This window comes from Accipiter gentilis, chromosome 18 (genome assembly GCF_929443795.1).
Source record: "Accipiter gentilis chromosome 18, bAccGen1.1, whole genome shotgun sequence".
Lineage (NCBI taxonomy): Eukaryota > Metazoa > Chordata > Aves > Accipitriformes > Accipitridae > Astur > Astur gentilis.
Genome location: NC_064897.1, coordinates 20,897,598 through 20,920,248, shown reverse-complemented (window position 1 = coordinate 20,920,248; position 22,651 = coordinate 20,897,598). Strand labels below are relative to the sequence as shown.

The following is a 22,651-nucleotide window of genomic DNA, read 5'->3' as shown; positions in this document are numbered from 1 at the left end:
CTGGTGCCAAGCTTTCCCCAGGCTGAGGGGAAATCACCCTTGGGTATTACCGAAGTCCAGCATAATCCTTGTGAAGTGAAGCCTTCTGCAATGGTAAAAATGCCTTGGGGCCACGCACAGTGGTCCAGCATAAGGAAGATGAAGGGAGGGGGGTTACTCTCCAGGCATTGCATCGTGTTTTTTGTTTCTTCCCCCCCCCCTTTTTCCTTCTAGAGGTACATTCTAAAGCAACAACATCAAAGTAAATTTTTCACTCCCCTTAATCACCTTAGTTGCACCTCTGGAACTCCATGGTGATGAGCTGTGAATTACAGGATGAACAATCTCCTTCAGGCTTTTCCATGCAGTCAATCTTTATTATAGCAGTATTCTCATATTCACATCAAGTACATAGAACTTTTTGCCTTTTATATAATACAGAGTTCTTTAAATAACTTTACACAGAAATAGTTTTCTTCAATCTGAATTCAGCTATCAAATTTTAATATGTTTTAAGTCTCCATGCTCTCTAACCAAACTGGACAATATTTCCCATTGTACAAATTTACATGAGAAAAATTCCAAAGTACAAATGAAGGGACAACAAAAGTAAAGGGGGAAGGAACAAACAAGAAAAATAAGTTGTATTGGCAATTACAGGGGAAACTTGTAGAAGGAAAGAAGGGGAGTTGCCATGACCTATGTAACAGGAAACCAAAACCAAACATTTTGTTATGAATTAAAAAATAAATACAAGTTTCAAAACAATTACTCCATTGTAGATTTTAAAAAGCAGCTATGGAAATCTACTAACACAATTGTTTTTTTTTAAGTAACCAGACTGGACCTTCTACTTTGCAGTCATAAGCCCCTCACAGACCTCTGGTGGTCAAAAAAAACCCAAACCAAAAAACAGCTGAAAGGAATGTTGTGTTAGCACAGAGTTTAAATTGGTGGGGCATACATTTCATTGCACTAAGGAACAAACAAACAAACAAATCAAATCTGTATATAAATCTCCCTTTCCTCTCCTTTCTAGATACTTTGCCTCTCATAAACAAGCCTCTGTATTATGAGGTAATGCCATTGTCTTGACTATATATAAAAATAATCAAGTTTAAAGGATATAGATCTGTGTATCTATAAACTTTAAACAAGCCAGTCCTCTCTTACTCCCCCATAGGGTCCAGCTACTGAGTGCTACACCTTCCATCACTTCTTAATGAAACATAGGCATTGTGCCTCTCGTGGAAACCCCCGCAAGAGACCGGTGCACCTTTCCTAATCTAGGAAAAGCAGCCTGCACTCAAGTAAGAAAGACAGACAGTGCAAGTAATGCACAACAGATTACAAACATGTATACCTGCTCCTTCAAAACAAGGCAGAGTCACAGAAGGCAACAGTGGCCAGCCTGCATGTGTGGTTTGACAAAGGGGAAGAGGGATCCAATTAGGCAGCTGATGACTGATTACTTTTGCAATTGCTTAAGAAAAATGTCACCTGCCCAGCCCTGGGAGACCATCACTATACCTGACACGAGGTGGGGAGGGAAGTTACAACTGGCAGATGAAGGGCCAGGAGGAACACTGCACCTGCAGTCAGGATGACCACAGCGCAGGTGGGCTGGCTCGTACATCCCAAATAGCACAGAAGAATGTCGATAACATTGATACTGCTGTTGATAACAGCAGTAGACCCTGCTCTAGCGGCACAGGTCAGCGCTGGATCCCAGAGGGATTTCTAGGGTAGCAGGGGGCAGGACTTTCCCCAATCCCAACAAATGAGATCAGAAGAAAAGCAATGTTAATTTGGGCTGCCAACACATGCAAGCTGGCCACTGTCAGGTTTCTGTCAGTTGAGGAGAAGTGTGGAGACGGGGGGAGGAAGGGGAGGCAGGTAGGACACAAGGCTCATGAAGGAATGATGTGCATTTTTTTTTGTTGATTTTTTTGTGTGTGTTTTTTTTTTTTTTTTCCTAAAGGTTCACAGCTTTGAATAAAAAAAAAGCACATTTATTGCACTTACATTTTATTTTAGACAGAGTTAATTTAAATTATGCCCTCTGTACCCCCCACCATCCCAAAATAACCCAACACCCAAGTTTGGTCCATTTTGCCCCCTAGACCCAACATCCATGCCCAGATGGTGGGCTTCATTTCTTCTGCAAACGTTCCACTGAACTCCCAAACACACAGATTTTCTTTTCAGCTAGGGTGAATACACAAATGCAACACAGAATGACGTTTATCAAAACAAAACCCAACCATTTCCCAAACAAAAAAAGAAAACATAGTTATTTGTTGTGGTTTACTCACTCAAAAGTAAATGTCACACAAGGCTTATTCTAAAGTACAGCTGCTGCAAATGCGACAAACGAGACAAAAATGACCAGACAGGCCACTGCTGGCTCTTAAGGAGGCCAGGTGAGCTGAACACATTGCTGCTGTGATGCCATGAAGCAAATGCCTAGGTAGCTTAGAAGCTTCTAAACCCTCCCACCAGCAAGGGAAATAGTTTCTCTTAGGGGAAATAGTTTCTTTGTGATTTTTTTTTTTTTTAAAAAAGGACAAAATACCATCTTCTCACTTTTAGTACTTGTAGTGCAGAATTTGGGGTAGGTGGAAGGATTCCAGGTAGTTCCTGGAAGATTAGTTTTTACACTTTGCTTTCTAAAAGGAACAAAACCAAATTAAAACTGGCCTGATATTTTGTATGAACTGTGCACTTAGACATAACTTTGTAATTTACAATTATGCCCAAAGTCTTGCCCCAAAGAAGGAAAGGAAAAGACCTGAAAAAGCACTTATACCAAAACCCATTATTTTGTCCTTTATGGACAAGTAGGTTAAACATGACACTGGTATGTAGGTACTGCCAGAAGTCTGTGTAACCGGTCTGAAATTTGAATATATCAAATTCAAACACACTGGTTGTCGTTCAGCTGACAAGACACCTACCGTCTCCCACAGTTAGCGTGCAATAACAATATGTGACCACTGAAGAGTAACTGCAAGAGACCCAAGGAACAACTAAGGAAACCTGTTGATATTCCAGAAAACAAAATTGCACTTTCTGGGCCAGGGAATTAATTGTACGGTCTGATATATGTGGACTTTGATTACATGAGTACTAGCCATCAATTTCTCCTCATCTAGCTCATTTTTCATCCACCATCTCATTCTGAGATGCTATGACAGTGTAACTTTGGGCCTCTCTGGAGCTTTCTACGAGCTTTCTTTTAATAAGATCTTTGTGTCTTTGGAGGGGGAGGAAGGCTTATTTATTTTTAAATTAAATGAACCTCATTTAACTTTCAATAGAGCAGATTTCAAGCAGCAGGTTTACTGTAACTGAATTAGGTATCCTTCAATTCCCATCTTTGAAATGATCATAGGTATTTTGGGGAATGCTCTCTGCCCTCCTTGCTCTTTTACAGACATGTACCAGCCCCAAACTACCTACCTATAGTAATAGCTATATACAAAACTACTGCATCAGAAGTAAACCAAAGCCACTGCTCTAGTTACAAAGCACCTGGTTTACATTCTGTTGTACTTTTTAAGGTTGCGAAGGCACATGATCATTTGGCAAACTGCAAAGACTGTTTTGGGGGATCCCTATGTAAACCATTTAACAGAGGGTCTTGGTAGCTCTCTCTTCTAAAGAAGAGAGATATGCTAATTTTAATCTGAACTTGTTCTTTGTATATTCTATATTCTGCAGTGTTTAAAGTTTCCTCCTTCCACAGTTTTGTAGTTATTTACTGCTGTTATGGTGCTGACTTGGTAGCTTCTGTGTTAGCATCCTTGAAACTTAAATGCAAAGAGAAAGTTTTAACAACTTTGCTCTGCTCCGCTCTTCTGATAATTTTATTTACTAGGTAAGAAGCAATGAAGCAACAACGAAAGATATTTAAAATGCATGCCAAAACAAATATGAAGTGCAAATGCGTATTAACAAGGCTGCAGTAAACAGAAAGTTTTTTTTCATAAACTTCTGTGTAAAATGCGTTAACAGAAAACTGGAACACCCAGCACCTTCAAAGTGATGCTGTAACAGTCCACTCATGCAACTGCTTTTTAACTGAACTTGGCTGTACCGAGAAGCTTTGCCTGTCACTTTGTGCTACTGGTGATACCTTTTTCAACAGACAGAAGACACATCTACAGTACAATGAATAGTTTGTGCTACACATGCTGCACTCACAGTCAAGGAGGGAATGAAATCTATAGGCTGCAGAAGTGTGAAATGTCTACATGCTTCTCCCTTAAATTTAGCCCCTCCAGCTATCAAGACTTCAACTTGTACTTGTTTGTGAGGTTTCTGGGGATCTGGCTTCCCCAAATGTTCTGGAAAATGCTGGATGCATTTACATCACCAGGCAAACACAGAAGCAAACCTATTTATGCATCATCTTCAGTGTAATTTTTCCTCTGATTTGGACATTTGTGGAAAGACATGGTATTTATCAACAGTCAGCATTTCACTCATTTTATGTCATGAAGGCCAAATTCTGCCTCAAACATTCTGCATCATCATCACCAGCTGCAAGAGCATTCAAGTACAAGAAAAGATGATTTTAGGTAAGCATAAAAAGCAGAATTAATTTAATGACCTACATGAGTTTGGCAAAAAAAGAAATGACTGGACTAATTGTATCTGGCCTATGTAGGACTTAATTCACGCAGAAATTACTTTCAAAATAACCAGGCCTCTGCTTATACCATTTGGTGTAAGCTCCACTACAATGTTCCAGTTCCAGCAAATACGCCGCAGGAAACAATCACGTACTGACAGGGAAGATGTAACAGATAACAGGCCTCTTCTAACTGTATGGAAAAGGAAAGGCAAAGGGGAAGGTGTATGTGTGGTTAATAAAAGACATGAATATCTAGGATTGGATACTGGTAGGTTTGCAAATAATTATTAGATACTAGATACTGCAGAGCTAAAAGCAGTATAGGTCTCTAGATGTTTGTCCCAACACGCATACACAAAATATGTACTAACATTTCCATACTATGCCATGAGCTTGTGGTTGGGACACCACAGAGAAGCTTAAGAAATTTGGTGTAATGGACACGAATGTGTTGGTCATTTCACTTTACGTTCTTCATTGCACTGCTATACAGGGCACTCAGTTCTTGTCTACTCTTATCTCCCCATTCACTAAACATCTACAGGGCACCTTTAAGACTGGTTCTGATGGCATGCAAGACATCCAGAAAAACTCCTGAAGGAAAAGATTAAAAAAAATAATAATCCCAATTATTTACAAACCAAGTTTCTTCCAAAGTTTTGCGTGAGTATTATGTGGGACCTCTTACAGACAAACACACATTACTACAGCTATCTGGAAGGAAACAAACAAACATGAAAACCAGTAGAAATGCATCCTGAAAGGACTTCTCTAAACAGCAGCCAAACAACTTGCACATTCCTCAGGGAAAAAAAACAACAACAAAAACCAGAAAAACAAAACTACAAACAAACCAAACCCCAATAAAAAAACCCCAGAGATCATGTGTTACTTATAAAGTGCTTTGCATGGACAAGGATAGCAGTTTTCCTTGTGCTTTTCTTATGGGCTCAAGAAGCATATTGTAGACTAACGGGTAATGAATCTTCACAAAAGTAAGTTCATTTTAAGCAAAGATGGAATGAAATTCCTAACAGTTGTATTTTAGCAGATGATCTTCTGCCAGCATGACCTTCTGGAAGGAAACTAGGGCTTTTAACAAGCTCCGCGAAACAAATGACTGTTGAACCACCTATACATACTTGCTCCAATAACAGTTTCTTCTCAGAGAACATTAATTTCCAGTATGCCCAACATGTACAAATTAGGCTACAGCCCATACAGGGGCTGGAGCAACGCACAGGGCGGAATGAGAATGAGCAGTGACCACTTCACCCTCTGGGACTCTGTAAATGCTCTCACCTGCCTGCTGACCCCAGCGGTCCCAGGCTCCTTCCACCTCTTAGGTACTGGCCTCAGATGATCACCAGGGAGCACTCCAATTCTGCACACCACCGCTCCCTCGTTACCTTCTCCACACTGGAAAGTGGCTATTGCTACTATTTAAATTCCTGCCAATCTCAATAAGGAAAAAAATCTTACAGCATCTGAAGACCCACAGCAGACAAGAAAAAATTTGTGCTTTTTTTTTTTTTTTTAAAATGCATCCTGTACACAAAATCAATTCTATTCATGTACCAACATGAATCACTTCATTCTTGTAGTGACTATTAAGTCATTCACTATTGCTGTCTTGCTAATGTTTGTGGAATTAATATGAATACACAGTATTTCAGTTATAATTCCCACTTCAGATTAGTCCAGTCCCTATAACCCCAGTAAATATTTACTGACAAACATAACAGACTACCAGCAACACCGCAGAACTCCAGGGTTTTAGAAGCACATTCCACTACCGATGTGTGTTTCTCCCTTCGCCTGGGAGCAACCTTCTGTAGACAGAAACCGTCCAACTCTCCTAGGGAGGGAAGGACAGTGTCCTCACCCAATGCACCCGTGTTTAGCACAGACACCACATTCACACACATTTAACTCCTTCATTTATTTGTCATGACTTTGTTTAAGAACCCCACCTCCTCCCAGCAAGAACCTCCCTGCTAGAGGGGGGGTGGTTCTCCTGCCTCCCCTGGAGTAGTACAGGGCAGATAGGAATCAAATTCTGAAAACTTCTGTTTGAGCTTGAATTTCTTTCTAATGTGGTCTGACTTGCCTCCATACAAATAATTTACATGTAAAACCACACACCAGAGAACTCTGCAAACAGATCACATCACAAGATATTCTACTAGAGGTAAACGATGTGCAGAACTTTACCAGTTGTTTTTTCCCTGACTGGGTAACTTGTCAAAAAGCTACCAACCATTTGAAAACCACGACTGGAGGGCAGGAAAACAAAGCACTCTAATGGAGATACCGCCACCTTCATCCTAGTTTGCAAAGTGTACAAAAGGGAAAGACAAACGGGAGGGAAGAGATGACAGGGAAGAAAGCAACGAGTGAAGTAGTCAGCGTGGATCCAGCAAGTACCGTTTTGTTTTGATCTAACAACTTGCCATTAGGACAAGATGCTCCACATTTACACACACACTTATCAGAGGACATTTAGTTAACAGGATAAAAATCCTTTAAAAAAAGCTCTCAAAAGTACCAAAACATAATTTTCGGAATGTCTAATTCTAGGGGGTTTTGTATTTCTATTCAATTCAACCTGAGAACTTTTTTTCCCATTTATGAAAACATTACATATTGGTAAGGTACCTGGCATTAACCTGCACCCTCATTTAAAATAAAACTTTTAAAGTAGGTACATACACCATTCACAGTCTGTATCAGGAATTCTACAGACTTCAGATGCTGCGGTAGCATCTTTGATAAACACATTGTATCATATAATACAAAAGAAAAAAAAATAAACAGAGAGGACAATCTCGCTACATTTTTTTTCTTTTTTTAAACTTCAGTTTGTTGCTGGACCAACAAAAGAAGGATCTACCTAATCCTTCTAAAAGAGGTTGTATATGCACACACCAAGAAAATACTGGAAAAGGAAAAAGGTTAAGGTTGGTGGTTGTTGTTTGTTTTTTGAAGAAGTGATAAAGTAAATCTGAAAAAAGGTGCAGCAGCATCCCCTTTTCCCTCAGATTAACCTCTTTGCCTTTTGAGTAACATCTTCTCCAGCTCCCATCACCCCACGCTTTTAATTTTACTGGAATAAAACCCAATAATATAGACAGATTTAGGTGTTTGACATTGTAATACAGTGAAAAGGGGATACTGCATTGTCCACAAATCAGTGAGTACACTGGGAAAAAAAAGATCGGAATGGAGGATGATTCTTTTAAATTAGCACTCATCAGATTTTCAGCCTCTGATGGTACGTTGTTAGAGGGAGAAAGCCGACCGGCAGACCATCCAAAGCAAGTCTCCTAAGTTGCAGCAGCAGTTCCATCCCCTCATGCCCGAGCACCACAGTCAAACCACGAGCGCACTCTCCTCTCTCCTGGGAATGATGCCAACGGCACAGGCAGCCACTGCGGGTCTCCAAATGTATGTGGTGGTTTGTGTTGAAGGAGAAACACTGGCAGCAGAGGATTCTGGTTCCCAAAAAGGTACTTTTTCCCATTGTGTTGGACTGGCAGTTCCATTCTGCTCCACTTTTAAGCTTATGGATATCTTTTCTAAATTACTTTAGGTTTTGCGGAGCAGAATAGAGTTTTGATGTTAAGAAACTGTAGGAACACAAGACTTAAATAACAGAGTGGGTGCTGCCATGGTGCTGTGGCTACTTGAACGCTGCAAATTCTCCTGTAGAGGGAGGACAAGAGCTTAGTTTAAAAAGGTGATTTCCGTTACTAGGTGGTCAGAGATTTTCTCCAGACTAGTCGAACATTAGGCTGAATATAAAAGATGTTAAAAAATGCAAACTGTTAAAATTAAAGCACAAAAGAATACATAGCGAGAGAACATTGAATACAGACCCAGCATATTTTACCGGAAAAGAATTTGTTGAAAGCAAGCTGTACCCATTCTTCCCAAGACAGAAGTCTGAAAGTTCAAGCAAAGTCTAATTCATCATGCATTTGAAAATAAAATGTGTCAGTTTAATTTCACTTTAAACTCCTTATTGCACATAGATCCTCCTGAAAAGCAACAACCGCAATAAACGTGTCAGACTGCAAACTAATTTCTATTCTGGTGTTAAACTGGTTTCGTAACAAAGAACTATTTGACACACATATTAACCTTTAAAGACTATATACAGTAAAGTGCCTGAATATTAAGCCAGTATTGAAGAATGCTAGGATCTCGTTTAGAAACCAACAGAGAAACCTACTGTGAGAAAAATAACAATAGTGACATTGTCTACTCACTCCCAGACTAGGAATTAGGCCTCGCTACTAGGGAGCACAACAAATAAAACAACCCCATTCTTCCTTCAGAATTACTGGATAAGCAGTAATACTATGCAGTGCTTTCACATGCAATTATCTCCTGAAATTCTACATAGTTTATTTAGCATCAGCGTGCCCTGAGATAGCCTGGTAGTCCCATTTCAGAGACGATGAAACCACGGCACAGAGTAAAATCACTGCCCAAAGTCTTAAGAAGTTTGCCAGAACACTGAATAGAAGCTGAATCTAAGATACTCATCCTCTTCATCTTACACATTAGCCAAAAGATTTCCCTGCCACCCACAAAGAAATTGTATTCTATAGGATTTTTAGGAAGGGGTGTCCAACTATGCTTAACCAAAAGGACTTAGGAGCAAGAGAAAAAGAAACATACAAATAACTTCCCTGTGTTGGGTTTCACATGAATTTTGGGTTAGTTTATGCCCCTTCCTTGACAGCACTCCTCAGAGTCCTCCTAATAATGAAGGAACAATAAGCATGCATAAAGACCCCCTTTGTTTTGTTCAACAGAAGCGTGTTGAATGCCATTACATCCAAACCAACTGTTCCCTATCTTGGTGTCCTTTCAAGAGCAAGCGTTCTGTTGGCTTCGGCTTTTCTTAAGATTCTTATTCTGAATATTGGAAACAAACCAGAAACATCCCTGCAAACGGAATTTTAGGCTGATAGCATTAATTCCATGGAATGTATTGCTCTATAAAGAAAGAACCAAGAAGAGTGATCAGCAGTCAGGACGAGGACGGGGGAGAAAAGGCATCTACAGGGCCTGGTAGGAACAGCCGATCCAGCTACTCTAAGGGAACATGAAGAAAGCAGGGAGAGGGGAGAGGGCTCTGTGTGTCATACGAAATGAGAAGGGAGTACACCCAAGGCCTAAAATAAGGGTGGCTGGCAGAGGGGACTCTGACAGATCTCAAGCTCTATGTGTCTTGGTAGACTGTGGTGGTAGGTTTAAGTTATAACAACAAAAGAATTAAAAACTTCACAGTGGGTCTAATTGCCTATTTCACTAGTTCTACCAACAGATAAAACCCTTGCTCTAAAACACTCTAAATATTTGATAATTTTTCTTGCTTCTCTCTGACACATTTCACCGATTTTCCAACTCCCATCACAGTATCTTCTAGAAACACTTCAATTTTTGTATTTTTTTCTTTTAAGAGAAGGACAAAAAAGTCATCAAGTATTGCCTGTGAGGCTAATTTTTAAGAATGACATTCACGCTTAGCTACACTTTCAAAACATGCTCTACTTAATTTATTTTTCAGTCTGCCTTCCTAAACTGCTGATTAAAGATCAATTTATAAACAAGAGATTGCTCCCTCATTACTCATCTTGTCCTTCTGCCCATTTCTGGTAATAATTCAGCTTTTAATAGTCACACAGGGATTTCAGAAGATAAAAAATGAACCATTAATTGGGAAAGGGCAATGGAAAAACAGGATCAAAAGTCAAGAAGCATTTCAGATAGAATGGTAGCTATAAAAAGGTGATTTTCAGACTTTTCTGCCTTTTAAATAAAACCTTAGCAAAGAAATTTTCTTTGACAAGCTAATGCTAAATCTCCTCTTTCAAAATTCAGGTGCTAATCCGATCTCAAATCAATAGAAGACCAAAATAGGTTAACACGTTCATCTTACAATGGGAATATCTTGATTGAACGTGTATAAAATGCAGTTACCAGTAACAGCTTTCCCTAGATGAGGAACGTAGATGGCTGTACCTATCCACATACAGGAATATTCCATCGTGCTAGATGCCAACAGGACTTTCTGAGGAGTAGCTAGAATGCTTTATGTCACCCGTTCTATTCTGAAGATGTAAAATACCTGTAAGCTGGCTCTGTTATCTTCTGAAAGAAAGCCCATCTGTAGGAGAGGGAGAAAGAGCACAGGCAACCTCTTCCTGAGACTTAGATGCATACAGATAAATGAAGTAACCTGAACCATGAATTCACTGTTTTCTAGAGGGACAGGAAGGTCTTGCCTGAGAGCAATGAATGGATGAAATGAAGACAGCTTTAGGAACAGGACCCAATACGCCCTAACCTGCAGGAACAGGATTGTCCTGATTCTGCCGCGCTGAGCCTTTGGACTAACGGCCAACGCTAATCTAAACTGGGACTACTGCAGTCACACTCTCCCTCCTGAGCTGAGCTGCAGAGCAATGACCTGCCCGTTGTGCCACAGCGGCACTGTCTGTCCCTGAGGCAACATGGCTCAAGGCGCTGACCTAGCAAGTGCAAGCTCAGGCTGGTGGGCAAGGAAAGTTTTCTAACCAGATTTTGGAGAGCTGCTCTGTTGACGGTGGGGGGAACCTGCTCAACCGCGTGAAATGGACTTCTGGAATTGGAGAGCATCTGCCAGAGTAAGGAGCTGGGCCATGGCTGCTCCAGATGAGATCAGCTTACCACATACTTAGTGATTTGGGATGTGAAAAAAACAACACACATTTTTATTCATTGTGAGCCAGACATCTGATGTGCTTTTTATCAAGCAGAATTTCAGATACTTGCTTTGACTGGTAACAAAGAAATTCCCTTCCAAAGGATGGATAGCATTTGAAAATCTACACTTCTTACAGAGCCCTTTCAAGTTAGTTGCTACAGTCTTTTCACGTTTGTCACATGCAAAGGCAAGTGGAAACTATTTTAAGTGCACACTTTCAAAAAATCTATACTAAAAAGATGATAAAGTTCTTTCATGTTGTGTCTAAACAATATATTATAAGGGCATGTTCTGAGCGAACCTGCTGCCCCTGATTCCTGGAAGGATTTAAGATGCAGTTACCAATCTCTACTCTCACAAGTTTGTAAGTTACCTGGATTCATGAGGTTACTAAGGTATATAACACAACATCTTAACTGTACTCCTTGTCCTGGTGTAGATGCCATGTTTCTCAGAAGAATCATAAGGAGAAAAATGGTTCCATTCCAGGCCCATGCCAGCCTTGTCTACTGAAGTAGAGAGTAACTGACTTATCAAAGGGAAACACCAAATCCCAACACCTTGCCTGGATTACGTTCACAGACACAGACAAAAAATATGACAAAGAGGCAGTTCTCTGTTGGATCTTGCGCTGATCTTCTAGTACGGATTCCATCCACCGGCTAAATAAAAACTTGGAACGTACACTGTTGTGGATAATTAGTATCCTCAGAAGAATATACAGCAGTGTTTATGAGGATCTGGTCCTTCTAGAAGGTACTAAGACAGATTTTGTTTCTCTATTGAAATGCAGGGAAGTAAAGAAAAAAGGAATCTCTCAGAGTATAAACTACTGCTCCAGAAAAACCTGGGATCCTACAGACCTGTTTTCAGGACCAATAGGTATCTGTTTCTAAACAATATAGCCGAGTTGCATCTTTGAGAACACTGACCCAAATCCACAGGTGTATTTAGGCATCTTCGTCCTACGTATGTTCCCAAATCTCACTGAAGCAGCAATTACAAACTACAGAAGTTAAACCCCTAAATGCCTTTATGTCAGATAAAAGTTAGTGATCCACAAAAACTAGCCTCCTTTTAGGCTTCATAAAATGTTTAGTGAGAAGCTAAGATCACATTATGGCCACGGATCCCAAACCATGCTCCATGTGTAAGAACAGGTGACACACGAAGAAGTCTAAGGCACTGACCATGCAGCAGGAAATGGGGCCAAATGTGTCTATGGATGGCAGCATTTCCCGCCTCCCCTAATTGTAGCTCCTATGGCACAGAAGAAAAATCTTAACAACAAGCAGGATAACACTGCTCCAAGGAATAACTTGTTTGAACTGATCTGGCAGACCTGAAAAAGAGTAAGCCCAGGCAGGACAGTGATGATGGTTCTGCCCTCTCCATGACTCCCCGCGTGGTTAAGCCTTTTCTGTGTGGGATGCCACATTTCTGGATTCTGCAGGAGACCCAGCAGCATCCTCTTGCTCTTACTGAGATGTAGCCTGTACTGAATACCATACCCCAAAGCTTAAGAAGCATTCCTCCTCACTGTCTAGAATAAAAAAAAAAATTAGTAAGAGGGGAAAAAACCCACTGAAATCCTGTTTTCATTTTAAGATAAGCCTGCCAAAATGAGGTGAAGATACCAGAAAGATGGGAAACAGATTTTCTGAAACAATAACAACTTTCATCCTCCGTAACTATTTCCATAGAGACAGATTTCAACAGCTGAATTTTCTTGACTAACAAAATGAGAAGAGAAAAGTTAGTTCCCAAACTGTTCCAACTGCAGAAGCCAAAAAGACCATTAGAATCTGGCCAGAAAATGTAGAAATTGCCTACATCTCTTCAAGCTCTCTAACTCTGCCTCCTGTTTCAAAAGGCTCAGTTGACAGAGAGCAGAAAAGAAAACCTCCTTTGAATTCCCGATCTATTTCAAAAACCTATTGCTAGCAACATGCAAACTTCTCTGCAAGTATGTAGATCAGTAGCCATTAAGAACAGTCCTGGACCTTGAAGTCCTAACAAGAGTAGCAATAGCTTGTTTCTGATGCAGAAGAATCTGTGAAAATTAATAGCTTTGCAGTTTAAAACAAACAAAACCACGTAACTAATTTCAAAATATGCAAGGACACAGTCAGTAACATTATTGTTTTCATATCTGACATGAAAGACTGATATCACCTGAACTGCTACTCTGATTTGCCTGTTCCAGGGGAATGCTCCAGAGAAAACCACCATCTATAAAGTGACCTAACAGGATCTTGGTAAGGTGTCTAGCTTTGTCACTTAGATATCTAGTCTAACTGATGCACTTCTAGTCAACCTAGCAGCTTTTATATGGAAGTGAAGAAAACAATTTGTCACTAAACAGAAGCATCTTCAGTGGTATTATTAAAGTAATTAAAACCTTTAAACTTAACAGAATTCATGGTATAATACTGATTTCCATGAAAACAACTGCTTTTTCAAATCCTCTTTTCCTATCACAGGTGCTAGCAGCCTTTTTCTCTTAAAGTATTTGGTTATGCTCAACATCTAAAATGTTTTTTTAATTTCGAAATCCATGCTAATTGAAGGATACAGGCACCTTTACCAGCAATATTCTTGCAGTTCAACAAAAACAGATTCAGAATTTCTTCTATATTGCATTGTAACAGAACATTTTGAGATGGTCTAAACTATAGGTCAGAGTATTTAGACAAAAAATAAAAAGTAAGAAAAAAAAAACATGCCACCACTCCTCTGCAGGAAGAGATGTTCTCTAAACAGCAGTATTTTAAACTTCAACTTTCAAAATAAGAGTCACGCGTCACTAAGGTCTTTCTTTGGATTCTGTGTTCTATCTGCTCACTTCTGCTGACCACAAGAAGTTTTGACTGTGGTCAGCCTTGAAACAAAGTTTATTTTTCCAATTGTTGCCCACATATGAGTAGCATTACTAACTGAGGAATCTAAAGCCTATTGCTCAAATATAATGACCTCAACTGAAGTAAAAAAACAAAACCAAAACAAAACCCACCATAGCTTGAGTAGATTAAAATAAAATACACTCCTGAGTAACTAATTCCAATCACAATAAACTACGCAAAAATAACACAGGCAAGCAAAAATGACACCCAACGACCTTAAGAGGATTTTTGCTTGTTTTGGAGTGACTTTTCCCATTTCTCTTATGTGACCTTACAATTCTTCTTGTGCCAGCTGTTCCCAGGGCATTCCTTACCAACACAGACTTTGTGCTCAGGATATTCAATGCCCAGTGTTAGGAAGTGAGCCTTCATTCCCTCAGTAAACCTTAAAAGCATAGCTGGTAGGAACTGAGAACGTACACATGTGTTGCACTCACAGGAACACACCAGCACACACACACAGAGGCACATGCTTTCACGTTTCTTTTCAGTGTACTGGAAACCCACCGTATCCCCCTGCTTGGATGGGAGTTTTTGGAGAAGCACAAGCATATAGACTAAAATCCTCTGTCTGGAAGCCAGCCCGGTTTAATGAGGGCTCAGATGCACTGCGGTGAATTTTTGGCAATGACCGGGCCAGAAGTTCAATGGACGCAAGAATCTAAACCAAGAAGAAAATAAGTGATCAAATCTGTCATTCTGAAGTTGTAACACTCTCTTAAAACCAAAGGCAGAACATCAGTTAACTACAGAAAAATATTTATACACAACTTTAAACAGAAACTTTTAAAAATAGATTACTGCATTGCACTCCGATGTTTATGTCCTCAAAAAACTGAAGATGACATTTTGGGAAGAAACCATCTCATTTCCCCCTTTAAAAGGGCATACTGATTTCCCTCTGTAAGCATAATGAATATAGTTGCCTTTTATTTGCTTCCTCGTTTATGCGCTAGTACCTATACCTACCATTGCTACAAATAACCACAGCTTTGCTAGCCGTTTGCTTAATACCATTTACCAAAAGCCAGCAGGGGGAGCTCCTTATTTTTTTATAATGCTTTGGTTTATATTCAAAACAAACAAAAAAATAACGTCCCCCCCCCAAGCTTTTAGAATCCAAACCTTCCTCAGCAGGCACGATAAATCAAGTTTTGTGAAAAAACTATCAGCTTCCCTTCATAAAGCTTGGGAGAGTGCAAGGAGGGGGCTATAAAGATTTCTGAAAACATACACCAAGTTCTAACTTGTGTGTGTAATTGGGATCATTAATTTCACTGTCTCCCAGTTGAAACTTTCTCCAACGCATAAACGCTTTTCCAACTACACAGGCCATTTTAATACCCGCTTTTTGAATTGAAAATAAACATTTCTAATTAAACAGCACTAACCCGGTCCTGAACCACTACTCCATGCTATAGCACTAATCAAAAACATTTTGAACTGGCCTGTGAGTTCATAACTGCTCTTTATTTTTAATATTTGAATTGTAAAGTCTACTGAGAACTAAAGAGGAACATTTCTCACCTGTGGAAAAAGGGGTCTCTCATCTCTCTTCTTTTTTAAGCATTCTGCCATTAGTCTCTTCATAGCTTTTGGACAGTTGCTCCGTACTTTGCTGAGGTCTGGAGATAGGTATCCTCGGCCCACCATAAAAATTATCTTTATTTAATGGGGAAAAAGATGAAAGGGGAAGAAGATGAGTCCATAAAACAAGCAGTAACAAAAGATGTACATTTTGCTAGAAAATTTTAGTCCCAGCAGCAAGTTTTCTGCTCCCAGGAAACATTATCTGGTATTGAAATTGCCAAGTTTCTTAAGAGTAGTGCTTGCTAACCTATTCAGTACAGAGAAAAAAAATTAGATTTTTCCTCCTCCTCCTCCTCCTCCTAAGAGAGATTTCTGTGAAACTTGAACACTAGCAAATGGTTTACAGCAATAACCATCTAAGGGAGTGGTTCTTCGGTGTCAAAAACGGTTACAAAAACAAGAATAAGGAACTCTGTGGCAGGAACAGAATGCCTAAAAATAAATATTCTGCCAAAATAAAAATTCTGTTTTATATTATAGGTCAAAAGCAAGTTCACACTGAAAGGTGTTTTAAGAAACACATGAACTTCAGATATTAAAAGCCCTTACTGTGTGAGAATAAATTCCTTCGTATACTTTTGTACCACAAAAGTGTATTCTCGACATCTGACCACCTTTCCCACTCCCCCAAAAAAACCCATAAAAGAAAAAGAGAAACTGCCTCTCCTCTGTAGAAGAGAAGACAGACAGGCTTTGTATTTTTACAGTAATTCCTTTAACATGGAAGGCTTATATTTCACCTAAGGTTAAAACTTACGCATAAAACAAACTAATAGAAAGCAGGAAAGCAAAGCATAAATATGGTTAATGTTCTCTTGGATATATAAAAAAACCATCAAACATCATCATGTCAAGCCAAGGTCAAATGCAATGTGGTTTGAGTACTGCAGTTACGCTGACACTAAAAAGCCCTTTCAAACTAGCTAATCAAAGATCCATTCATGCTGCAGCAGATAATCACTGCCTTTTCTGAATACTCAGACAAACCCACCAGGTGTATCATACCTTATATTTAATGAAGTGTAACTAGTTCATATCTTGACACTGGCAAAAAAAAAACCCCAACAGAAAACCCCCACATTTCATGCAAGCTATACATGTTATTTATACTAACACAATCCTGGTCCTTTTTTAACTGTCTGATTCAGTTGCATCTGTGTTGGCATCAAGAAGGAGTATAAAATTCCCATATGGTTCCTTTAGAAATCCCCATGTGCCAGAGCAGCATTTCATAGTAAAGACTTGTCTACCCCGTCCCTTACCTCTGCTGCAGTGAGACTCACCATCATCTAGAAGGTACTCTTTTCTAAATAGTTACACTACTTAAGTTGAAATTATTCAAAATTCATTATTATTATTTGTTTCCGGTACAATCTTTACAAATAACACAGGGATTAAACTTTTATTTTAACTAGAGAAAAGAGAGTATCTTCACTACAAGAACAGTCCTAGTCTGTCTAGAAAAATCTGTTAAGGTGAGAGAAACATTCTGAGGTGTAACAAGAACAATGCTTTGCTCACTAAGAATCTCAGTTGTGTCATAGTAGCTGATGTAGATGCACCAACAGAGAGTGAGCAATATTTACCTCTTTTCAGACAATAGACTTGGAGTGACAAAACTCAAGACATTAGATCACATTTTATATGTTGGCTTCACTTGCAATTTAAAATTTGTTTCAGGACTCAATTGTGAGCACTCACATCACTGGGTTCATCTTTCAAATCTCAAAATGTAAAACCAAAACAATGCCCAAATACTGCTTGTAGAAGGCTATATCCATCTGGCCAGGAATCTGGACATTTCCCCTTCTTTCAAAAGGCAAAACCAATTAAAAATAAAAAAAAATAATAACATTAATAAAAAAGGAGTCACTCCAAATTTGATGAATTGGGATGAAGTGCTCTGTCAAATATGGAAGCAGCCTTATAAAATGGCATTCACAGATGAACGTTGCTATGGTTGCAATTCTCAAGTACTGACAGTGAAAAAACAAGGGATGCGGACACAGAAACAACATAAATATATCACCGCCCAGACATGGAATAGTTTACACCAAAGATCTTGATGCATAGATACTATTTTCAGATTAGACAGAGAAATAATGCATCAGATATGCCTTCGCAAACGTGCCTATCCTGTGGAGATCTATTATAGGCGTGTGGTATCATTAGACTTAAAGAATAATTTGTTCACAATTAAGTAATCTTCTTACAGGATTCACACACTCTGGAAAGTCATATACTCCATCAAGCAGGATTTGAGAAATGCTGATATCCTGAAATTCAATTAGACGGTGCATGCATTTCTCAGGATTGAAATGAATATAAAACATTCAGCAAGATGATTGCTGTTCCATTTTGTCAATCCTGTTGCTGAACTATTATTCAATGCAAGGGGCGGGGGGAGAGGAATAACTGAACATATGGAGGATCATTTTGCCTTTGCAGAACTATTCTAAACTAGACTACTATTAAGTAACCTGCTCTCTCCCTAATAAGTATCCTGGCAACCAGCTCAGAAGCTGAAATTCTATACTTCAAGTAAAAAAGAAAAAAAACAACCTCAAGAGAAATAAGTAAATTGGTGCTACGTGGCTGAGGCAGATCTAGAAAATGTAGAAACATCATCTCGTAACATCAGAATCAGAAACACAAATCAAACACACATCAGAATGTGATGTGACTTCAGGAGGCTGCATCAATCTCTGTCCCAGCCCACAGCTGACTGAGGACAATCCCTTCCCTTCCCTTACCTGGTCCCTGTTGTTGATGTTTGAGTACGGTAACTGTCCAGTCATCAATTCATAAAGAACAATCCCAAATGCATACACATCCGACTGAAAGCTATAAGGGTTTTTATCTTGCATCCTAATAACTTCTGGTGCCTGTACCATAAAAGGAAAGAATTAAGCTTTTATTTCACCACCTCAGGCTGCACCTCACATACCAGGAACAAAACACAGACTTGTCCAGACTATAGCAGATACAAAAGGCCCACTCGTGCCTTCAGCTGTTACCGGGTCCTAATGTAGAGTGGATGTTGACATGAATCTCAAAATCCATGGGTTCATTTTAGCTTGGCGATCTCTTTATTCCTCTACAACAGAACAAAATTAACCTTGCCCGGACCAAGAAGCTATTTTGAAACTAGAATTGAAACAACACTGAAAATAATGCCAACTAACAGAGCCTTCAGTTTTTTCTAGGGAGAAAAGGAGAAAGCAGAGTCACACAGGAGTTTGTAACTATACTTATTATTAAGACCTAAGCAAGTTGTACAACCTCTTGAGAGTAGCCGTGCTTGAATCCTTAAAACTTAAGTGCATCTTACTTGTGGCTGAGCTAGTTTGGCTGAGCAGGACTTTTTCCACGGCTTTTCTCATCTTCTCCTCAACCCTGGAGTAACCACACCCCTTTTCCACAGCCACCATTTTCTTTTCAGTTTAAACCTCAGAATAAGGGATGAAGACACTAAAGTTCTTTTGCTGACTACTGGAAAACATATGCTTAAAGAAGAACTGAAAAGCATTAATTTAGTGCTTCATATTACTGCTTGTCTCTTTTACCTTAAGACAGCTTGTATGTGTCAGTGTGCTGGAGGGATAGTCTTAGAAACTTTGGCTGAAGGCAATTATATTTGTTGAAACAAACACACCACCTCCCCCTTGCTTACCATCCATAGAATAGATCCAGACAACTGTTCAAACTGATGGGACCCGCTCCACCGTGATTTCACTGTAGCTAGACCAAAATCACCTATTTTTACTGTGAGGTCTTCATGAAGAAAAATATCTAAAGGGGAAACGTTAAGGGCAAACAAACAAGCGGTACTGGTCCTGTCCTACAAGAACAATAAACAGCTACAAATTTGCAACATTAGACATAACAGTTTTAATCATCCACCATCAATGAAGAAGTTTTTCATATAATACAGGTTCTAAGCAGCCGGCATGGTGAATTATGGTACTTAAGGGTTACATAAGTAATGACTGGGCCAGGGCTGAAGAGACCATGGCCCAAGTGGCTTTCTTGAAATGCCAAGTATGACAAAAGCTGAAAATATTCCATGAGTGAACTGGCATAATCTTTCATTACATATAGAAACCAAATGATGCAAAAATCTTTGTGATACCACAGCAAAACTCGCTACGTTATTGCTATCACATCAATAGACACAGCAAGTATTCCTTACTTCTCTACTAGTGATATTACCCCCTCTCAATGGAATTTTAACTCAGCAAATATTCACACATGAACAGCTTTTCACATCACTAAGTTAATTTCTGGCAGAAAAAAAAAAAAAATCAGGAATGTTCTCACGTTCCACAATCATGTCTCTGAGAAAGGATACTATTACTCTTGAGGTCTCTGTGGATGATTGACTTGGCATGCAAATAACTGAAAAGGAACATCACAGATTAGGTGGGTTAAATGGTATTTCACTAATCAATGACTCAAAATTCATTGTATTACTGAAACACAAATTCCGCACATATTTATCAGGGTGGTAAAACTTCAGTTACCCGTGACAGTTCCTGCAACAGTCAGAGGAAAAAAAAATAAAATAAAGCTTAGATTTTCAGCTGAAACCTGATGCTACTGAAGAATGAACTAACAATTATGTGCCAACTTCTGCTTTTTGATTGTAACTCAATATTCAGAATAAAAATAAAAGAACTTCAGTAGTTTTTGACATGCCATTCAGTGCTGAAGGTTCTGCCTCCCAGCCTTAATGGTGACTGCCAAGACACTTCGCAGACTAGTCACAGCTTTAGGTTAAGATGATTTTAAATTGTGGGAGCTAAATGTGCTTCCCAGCCTCAGCATGTACTCAAGTATGCTGACTGCTCTTTAGTATGGGACTGGAAAAAAGATCCCCGGATTGCAGGCTGGATAAATAGATTGCAAGGAACACAGAGGAAAGTACTTGCCCCACAGCATAGATATAGCCTAAATTAGGCAACTAGTCTCCCACGGCTCTTTGTTTAGTCAATGAGATTGGCACAAACCTGCTGGAAAAGCCCCAATGTATGTCTTTGCTTTGAATCACACTCATACAACAGCTTCTGCATCTCCACTACCTACAGAGGGAGCCGGGGGAGATGAGCAGGCTAACAGAAGGCTGAGGCTGGCTGCTGCGAACACCTCCCCACTTCTTGACTGAAAATGTAATAGAATGCTTAGCAGAAAAATGGCACAATGAACTGCAATCATCATAGTGGTTTTCCAGCTGGAGGGCGATTTCTCTGATCTTACATCAGTGTTCTGATTTTGACACACAGCATTGGGCTAGCTTTGTAAATTCTAACTCACGCAATTGCCCTCTATGGGAGTAAAGATTACTTAAAGTCCTTAGAACAAAATAGGTATGTTTTCTTCAAATGCTGAAATCTATTATTTAGAGAGCTACAATACTTATAAGAAAAGCAGAAAAAAAAAATCAATTTTTTTTGCTAACAGGGCTGTCTGCCTTAAGCGTTATCTTACAGGATTCTGTCCTTTTGTTCACAGGGTGTTTCTTTTTAAACTATGTTTTACCTCCTACCATAAGACTATCTGCACTGTGAAGATTGTAAAGCCTGAAACAGAAATCTTTGCTCTCAAGATTTAAAGTTTAACTATACTGTCATTATCTTTATTCTACTAAGACTGTATTTCCTTGATGATTTGTATTTCCCTATGTTCGAAAAAAAGAAAACAAAGTCTATTTAATAATCAAAATAATAAACACTTCACCAAATGCTTTGATCGTCAAGGCAGGACCCTGGGCTTGGCAAAGTGAGCAGATAGCTGGCCTTATTTGCCAATGTCAGTCAGAGTGTGAAGAGGATAAGTAAACATTGCCCCAATGCTCATTTGTAAACAAGCAATACAATACTTACTCCATGCCTTGTGCAGTCTGTCGTGCAATATCAATTAGTTTGATCATTTCAAATTTGGTCTCAATGATGTGTAGATGGTGATATAAGCTGGACCCCTCACACCATTGTGTAACAATAGCCAACTGGGGTTTTGTTGAATAACCCATGAAAAGCAGGATATTCACATGGCGTGTTTTCCTGTTGAAAAAAAAAAAAAAAAAATCAGGATATCAGGCGGATCAGAAAATCAGGAAAAACCCAGGCAGAGCTATCACAGTCTAAATAGGTATTTCCAAACAGAAGTTGTTGGGTCAATCTCAACTTTTACTAAGATAACATGTTAACCTGTTGCTAGATTCAGTTTAATGAATTATTCCAGCAGTTAGCCTTTCTTATCGTAATGACACAGAATAGCTATTCTGGGGTAAGCACGGCTTCCTCTTGCTTTTGCAAACAACCCAGCACAGGACAGCGCAGAAGATGCTGTTAACACTAGGTCCCCATGGGGCAGTGGTGGTTTGCAGGCAGGTCTGCTTTTGTGTAACCCCAGCCCAGCTATGAGATGTTGCTGCCCATAAGGAGGGCATCCAAAATGAAATTCCAGTCTCAGAGGCTTTCAAGGAAGGACAATCTTTTGTTCAGAAGCCATCACCACACTTCCTTGACAAGGCTTAAGTTTTTCCCAGTGCTTTATTTGACAGGAATTTTGTACTCTCTATGGAGCTAGCATACAAGAAAGGATGGAAACAGGAATGAAAACTGTACCTCAGTAAGGTTATGCTATGAACTTGTTCCCAAACAGCACTGGGAGAGACCGGAGCTCACCACAGAAATTTGGCCAGATTAAATCAAACCTACTTCAAAGGTGGAACAACTCCAGACAGAAAAACTTCACCACGAACAATGCAGAGAGGATTAT

At 39.4% G+C, this 22,651-nt stretch overlaps 1 protein-coding gene across 4 annotated transcripts in view; it reads right to left on the bottom strand.

The window, feature by feature from the left end:
- Positions 1-328: 328 nt before the first annotated feature.
- Positions 329-22,651, bottom strand: part of BRAF (B-Raf proto-oncogene, serine/threonine kinase) — an 89,091-nt gene continuing 66,768 nt past the window's right edge. For 3 of the 4 annotated variants that reach the window (XM_049821512.1, XM_049821509.1, XM_049821511.1), the window contains 7 exons: positions 21,754-21,930; positions 20,223-20,269; positions 19,545-19,663; positions 18,625-18,756; positions 15,809-15,943; positions 14,789-14,942; positions 329-8,323 (listed from right to left, as the gene is read on the bottom strand). In XM_049821512.1, the coding sequence (XP_049677469.1) occupies positions 8,301-8,323; positions 14,789-14,942; positions 15,809-15,943; positions 18,625-18,756; positions 19,545-19,663; positions 20,223-20,269; positions 21,754-21,930 (787 nt within the window). In that variant the 3' untranslated portion in view covers positions 329-8,300. The remainder of the gene's footprint in view (positions 8,324-14,788; positions 14,943-15,808; positions 15,944-18,624; positions 18,757-19,544; positions 19,664-20,222; positions 20,270-21,753; positions 21,931-22,651) is intronic. The other variant, XM_049821510.1, reaches the window with a different exon arrangement.